The sequence below is a fragment of the Parasteatoda tepidariorum genome, chromosome 1, assembly GCF_043381705.1.
Source record: "Parasteatoda tepidariorum isolate YZ-2023 chromosome 1, CAS_Ptep_4.0, whole genome shotgun sequence".
Classification (NCBI taxonomy): Eukaryota; Metazoa; Arthropoda; class Arachnida; order Araneae; family Theridiidae; genus Parasteatoda; species Parasteatoda tepidariorum.
In genome coordinates, this window is record NC_092204.1 from 86,404,395 (window position 1) to 86,411,390 (window position 6,996).

General features: G+C 27.0%; 1 protein-coding gene across 5 annotated transcripts in view; it reads left to right on the top strand.

Moving 5' to 3' along the window:
* The window catches only part of LOC107439705 (catenin alpha), a 29,905-nt gene extending 24,425 nt beyond the window's left edge, over positions 1-5,480 (top strand). For 3 of the 5 annotated variants that reach the window (XM_043055770.2, XM_043055773.1, XM_043055771.2), the window contains 3 exons: positions 448-471; positions 1,083-1,097; positions 3,371-5,480. In XM_043055770.2, coding sequence (XP_042911704.1) covers positions 448-471; positions 1,083-1,097; positions 3,371-3,535 — 204 coding nt within the window. In that variant the 3' untranslated portion in view covers positions 3,536-5,480. The remainder of the gene's footprint in view (positions 1-447; positions 472-1,082; positions 1,098-3,370) is intronic. The other 2 variants (XM_043055775.2, XM_043055772.1) reach the window with 1 other exon arrangement.
* Positions 5,481-6,996: the final 1,516 nt, after the last annotated feature.

A 6,996-nucleotide genomic window follows, 5' to 3' on the forward strand; every position in this document is an offset into this window, starting at 1 on the left:
TTGACCAGCCTTGGTTAGGTTTCATACTATTGAATTAACAATCTCTTCATAGGAAAGCAAGCTCTCTATGCTTTCAGCTCTCTTGGAATTTATAATTGCTTACCTATACTTTAATCAATTTAAAGTAATATAATTAGTCAATTATGATTGTATTTGTTTTAACACCCTTTCTAAAACCTGAATCATTAAAATAAGTGTTAGGACTATAGATTATGTGTTATTTATTTTATTTAAAGAGTATTAAAACTGTTTATTCACATAGACTGATTAAGTACATAACTTATGCTCATAGTTTTTGAATGTACTAATGTTAACTAAATTAATTTATTTCAAACTAATTTAAATGCATTAGAAGAGTAGAGTAAAGTTTTGATGCAAATCTTTTAATTTTTGTTTCATAATTATTTTTTTATGAACTGCATATTAATTTTTTGTTTTATTTTTTAGTATCCAAGAAGTGTTCAAGTAGCTGTAAGTATCTTTATTTAAAAAGTACACTTATGTATCTAAATTTATTTTAAATCACCACAATTTGTGACATTCTTTTATTCAGACAATATTTTTATTTATTTTTGTAAAATTTGGCTACATGATTTATCTCATAATGAAATGTATAAATTTTCAAAAGAAACAAGAATTCATTCAACCCGAATTAACCAATTTTCCATATAAATTGTAGCTTTTTTAATTATAAAATAATTTTTTTAATATGTCAATACTGCTTGAAAAATCAATGTAAGCGACAAAAAATTCAAAGTTAAGATTTTTATATATTTGGCCTTTTTGTGTGGTGGGTTACATATTGCAAAAAAATATATATGTATTCCATAACTAAATTTTATTTTATCAGTTTTTGACATTCATAGCATTAGCAATAGAAGGAAGATAGTTGTAAAACCACTTTTCTCAGAATCAACTGTGAAGCACTTGTTTTTTTTTTCTCTCAATTGCATGGCAGAATGCATATCAAAATTTTTTTACATTTTAATTCAATAATATATTCATAATTTTTTGTGAAAGTTAAATTATATTTTTGATACCTGAGAGTGTGATAAATAAATGATTTTTATTACTCTTTCTAGACGGCCCAAGGAAAGGTATAAAATATTTCATTCTTGCAATTGTTTAAATGATATAACTTTTGATCTAATAATATCCTTAAATAAGTATGACTTGGTCATACCTATTTAAGTATTATTTGTCATGATAAACATGAAAATATTTTCATGTCTCAGAAAAAAATATTTTTTCTAGAAAGTAGAAAATTGTTTTCACTGTATGATACACACACACACACATATATATATATATATATATAAAACGCTAATACGTACGTATGTATGTATCAATAAAACCGATGATATTTCTTTTCTTGCGCTGGCAACAGTTTTCATTTTTAATTGATTGCATTCGGCGCGCAAGAGCACGTAGTGAGCAACCAGATAACAATAACCAGAGTGAGCATTATCAGGTTGTTCAATTCAGATTCATGCACTAAAAACAAGACAATATTTAATTTAAACTCAATTAGGAATTAATTAATTAATTGAAGTGAGAATGCTTTAAAAGGCTGCTGTTGAATTGATATTTTTCTACTTGGAGCTACCTAAACGTCTAAAAAACGTTTAAGTGTTTGTATTGAATGCATTGAATTTTTTTATATTTCGCGTTTATTTATGCATTGAATTTTCACGCTTTAAAATGCAGAATATTAGTGAAGCAATATTTGATAATTTATTTTGCTAATATGTTTCTTATTTAGCTAATGTTTTGATTTTTTCACCATGTACAATCTAAATAGCTAATATACTTTTTTAAAAGCCAATAAGAACATTGGTAGAAATCTTCTACATAAGTACAATACTATGTCTTTGATGATAAAATACTATGTCTTTGATGATAATATATTATGTCTTTGTGCTAGAACATTGTGTTCATTGGCGAGCGAGCGCAGCGAGACATGGTTGACGGCGTGAACCACATAGGATTGCGTAGCAATTCTCGGGGGTTGGCAAGCGTTAGCGAGCAGGGGGCGGAGCCTCCTAGTATATAGAAATTACTCCTTTTTTTTCATTAAATTTTTAGATTATATGTAATTTAAAAAAATTTCAGTTTCAGCTGTATAATGCTCTTTTAGTGATTTGAATTTTTCTTTTTGGAATTTTTATCTTTTTTAATTTGATAATTTAGTACAAGAAATATGTAAATTCACTGATAAATTTTTAAGAAAATGTGGATATCTTAGGATCCAGTACATTTGAGACCATTGAAACATTCTCGTTCTGATTCTAAATATGCAAACCATTTGTCTCTATCACCCACCCTTTTTTTAAATATATTTCAATATAGCCATTTACTGTTGCATTGAGTTTTTATAAAGACATTATTAGTCAAGAAAGTAGTCAGATTGAGTCATCATGTAATCTTTTTAACAATTATTTGAATTTTCATCCAATTTGATTTGCATTGAGCAAATTAAGCCCGAATTTAAAGTAGCTAAATATCTAGTCTATTGTAATTAGATATTAATTATTTTCTTTTCATTTTAGCTTATAACATATCTTTAATAACTCAGTGATTTGAAAAGAAATAAATAAAAAAAGTTTCAATATAGATATGTAAAATTCTTGATCTTTCCTACTCCTTAAAAATCCAAAAACTAAATGCTTCATTGTTTTATTTTTGTTTAATATGATAATTTAAGCAATTTTTTTAAAATTTATCTGAAGATTTTACTTCATTATAAACCAATTCTGAGTTCAACTTTTTACGGATATTTTTTGTGTGCAAGTTTATTTGTCATTTTCCAAGAAACTTACTAAATATCATAAATCAAAATTTTTTTATCTCTGCAGCATAAATGCTACATCACATAACTTCAAATTTCATTACTTTTAGATATTTGTGTATAAAATTAATCATTTGATCAAAGAATTATGCAATATTTTAATTATTTAAACTTTCATGTCATTTTTCATACATAACTACATGTTTGACTTTATTTTTAGCCAGGTAAATTATTATACATTGTTAAAAATTAAATAAATTTTTAAATAGCATAATTACTAAATAAGAATAATTTTAGATCCACGCATATTTGCTTTTGTTTAAAGATTAATTTATTATTAGATGTTTAACAGTGGAAAATATATTTGTTTTTTATTATATTTGTTTAAATTATATTTGTTTTATTTTATGTGCATTGGAATTATTTTATTAGTGTTTGCCAATTTATTTGATTAGACATACAGAATGTAAAACAAGCAAAACATTCATTTATTTAATTTTTTTTTTAAATATACCATTTCTATTTAAGCAAATACTAGATTGTTTCGTGTAAAATTATATATGTATTTTCTCTTTATTCAAGTCTCCTATTGTGGTGTGGAAAATGAAAGCTCCAGAAAAGAAGCCTCTGGTCCGTCGCGAAAAACCTGAAGAAGTTAGAGCTAAAGTACGTAAGGGATCTCAAAAGAAGCACATTGCTCCAATTAAAGCATTGAGTGAATTCCAAAGTCCAGCTGAAAGTGTGTGATTGCCATTATAAACTCTTTTACAAGTAACCAGTGCCTATGGCCAAAGTTAGGAACTGCCCAAGGATTGGGAGGAGAAATTGGACATTTTTCCATTACCTCTAGTGTCTTTCCACTTTTGCCCTATCAAATCAAAGAGAAAAGACTTATCTCTGTTTGAAGTTTTAGAGTTTGTTTGAAGCGCAAAAGAAAAAACAAACTAATATTTTTAATTTTTGAGTCTCGCTTTTTTTTTTTATCAGCCTTTCTATTTGGTGGCCTTTGTCTATGAATATCTCTTAAGAGCCTGGAGTTTTAAGTTTGTTTGGGATTTCATTGAGCGTTCACTATGTTCTTGATTTGTTTGTTACTTACAATGTTTTAGCTTTAAAGTTTCAATGGGAAAGCAGTAGTTGTTAGCTAGGCAATTTCAGTACTACTTTGCCTAAGAAGCTTGATGATGAAAGATTTAAAACTTAAAAAAAAAAAAATTTTTTAAAACCAAAAGAAAGAAGAAAAACTTTACAAAAAATTAGCGATGAGAAAGTACTATTTTTTTCCACTTAAACTATTAACTTAATACTACTTCTAAAGACTTCATAACAAAGCAGTAATAAAAATAAAAATTAAGAATAAGTCCCATGTATCCATCATTATATATATGTGTGAATGTGCTATAATTATCAAATGATCTTTTTTTTCCATTTAAAATCTTGTCTTTTCATTTTACTTTAATTAAAAACTAAATCTAATATAAAGGAAATAAGATAAGCTCATATTAAAAGAAATGTCAATATTTAGAAAACACTGGCTCTTAATTTTAGCATTCGTTATCGTAGCTTTTCTTTCATTCTAATCTTGCTTTTTTTTAACAATTTAAATTTATAAACAAAGCAGAAAAAATTAGCTTTACTTATAATAAAAGGAATGTGAATGTGTAGATAAAAATTTTAGATAGTGACCATTTGAAATGAAAACTCATAATCCGAGAGCCAACAACTTTTCTTAGTTTACTCCATCTGGGATGCATTCTTAAACTACAAATACATAAATTGCAGTTTCCTGGGAATATTCTGGTACCTTATCTTCCTGAGTGATTATCCATTAAAATGTATAACAGCAATGTGTTTAGGGTCAAAAATGCATGCCAGGTGGCGTGTCTGGATGTTTAGGTTTTGGGATCTTGGCCATAATTCTAGAATAATTCTTAATTCATCAATATTTGAGGTGGGAAGTGAACGGGCTCTAGTAAGATTTTCGTAGGCTGTGGTACTTATGTTACAATGTGGTTAGTACATTTTTTATATTTCTGAATTTTATATACATTTTATATATTTATACATTACTTTTAGAGTTTTAATATATGCTTTGACATAGGGATTGCATTCCTTTTCTCCTCAGGCAACTGTTTTATTATTTATTTGGTGGCATTTACATACTTCTTTCTCCACCTTTTTTGAAAACTAGTGTATATCTTGTGATGTGTTTCTCATGCGATTTGGTATGTGTGTATTTTCTATTGCTTCGAAATTTAAAATCATGTATTATGAATAATGTAGGTAATTGTAATAAATAGCAATAAAATGGTGTATTAATTAATCTGAGTGGTAGGTTTTGTTTGATAATAAAAAAATGAAACAAAATTGCTTGTTGTAACGCGGGAGTTTTGTAAAGAAAAAAATATCTCTAATTGAATGAAATTAGATTTTAAAATATTACACCATTTGTGGATGAATTTATTTTGAGAAATCTTTGCTTTTTGTATATTTTTATAGTTTACTTTCTTGTTTAAAAATATTATAGCGCTTTATGAGTATATTGTGCGGTAATATTTTTGTTTATTTGATTTTTATATTTTATAAAAAAATATATCTATCTTGTTTATTTTGACTTTGTATATTTATAAACAATTAGTCTCAGTAATTTGTTGAAAGTTCGCCTGTATGAAATAAACATTGTGTAAAAGTAGATGGGCTGTTTATTTAATTGGATTCCAAATTTTACACTAATTTAAGATTCAGAAAATAATGCAGAAATTCTTCACTAAAATACAAAAAGTCTTCATAGGCAACTACAGGATGCTTAGCATTTTTGAAAAGTGCTTAAAGGTGCTTATTTTCGTTTTTTAAGAGCCCTTAAAGGTGCTTTTTTCATTGGGTGTTTTTAAAAAGTGCTTAATTTTCCCTTTTTCAAAATGAGAATTTTCCTTTACTATGTTGATTTTCGCTTTGAATTATGCAGAAAGACACAGTTCACATTGTTCTGTTCAACGTTTTCATAATTAATGCAACCCCAATCTATTTCGGCGTGTAGTCAGTCCGTAGCGTATGAAAACACCATTCGTTTTACATGATTCAAAATTTCATGATTTTTGACAATTGTCAAAAACAATGCCAAAATGTTTTTTTTTTTTTTCATGACGGTTAAAAGAAGTCAAAACTGTCGATTGTCAAAAACTTTCCAACTCTGCCTAATTATATTTTTTTAAAGTTCTTGAAAATATTTTTTGTTGAATAATTTGGCTACACACCCTGTCATGGTGGGTAGCGTTTTTAAAAAGTGCTTATTTTCGTTTTTTAAAAGCCCTTAAAGGGGCTTTTTTCATTGGGTGTTTTTAAAAAGTCCTTAATTTTCCCTTTTCGAAAAGGAGATTTTTTTTTCTTTACATATCGATTTTCGCCACGTATTATGCAAAAACGTGCATTTCATATTGTTCAATTCAACGTTTTCACGATTTATTTTGGTGTCCATAGCGTATGGAAGTGTCAATCATTTTACGTGTTTGATGAAATACTTGCTAGTAGACATGGGTTTGGTGAGACTCTTGCACTGTCATGTGCAACTCTGCTGCATTTTGCAAGATATTCTCAATTTCGGGCTACATTTTTCACCGCCTGTTATCGAACCAAAAAAACCTCTTGGTCTTTTTATAATGTCTAATATAATAAAGAAAAGAGTTCTTTGTCAGAAACTGATTATTTTAACATGATCATGTAAAGTCTTTCATAATTATTTTGTTAATGTATATAGTGCTTAAAAGGTGCTTATTTTTTGTTGAAAGATTTGGCTTTTGTTTTGGCAATGTAAAGTCTTTCATAATTATTTTGTTAATGTATATAGTGCTTAAAAGGTGCTTATTTTTTGTTGAAAGATTTGGCTACGCGTGGATATATTTTTTATTTTTAAGAATTATTAGACAAAATATTGCCATAACGTTATATATTATTAATGTGTGAGAATATTTTTTTATTTTTACAAAATGTCTTGAGTAAATCCATAGGTATTTGACTGAGATAGTAAGAAGAAAAAATAGAACTTGCATTAAAATCGCTTAATTTTAATAGTAATCTCCTATTTAGGTAATATAATTAAATAAAAATTCATGAACACATTATAATTATGGAAGGGCTTGTGGCAAAATACTAAAAAGGAAAAAAGAATTTCCCTTTTAAAAAAAAAACCTTTTTTATTAATTATTGTTTGT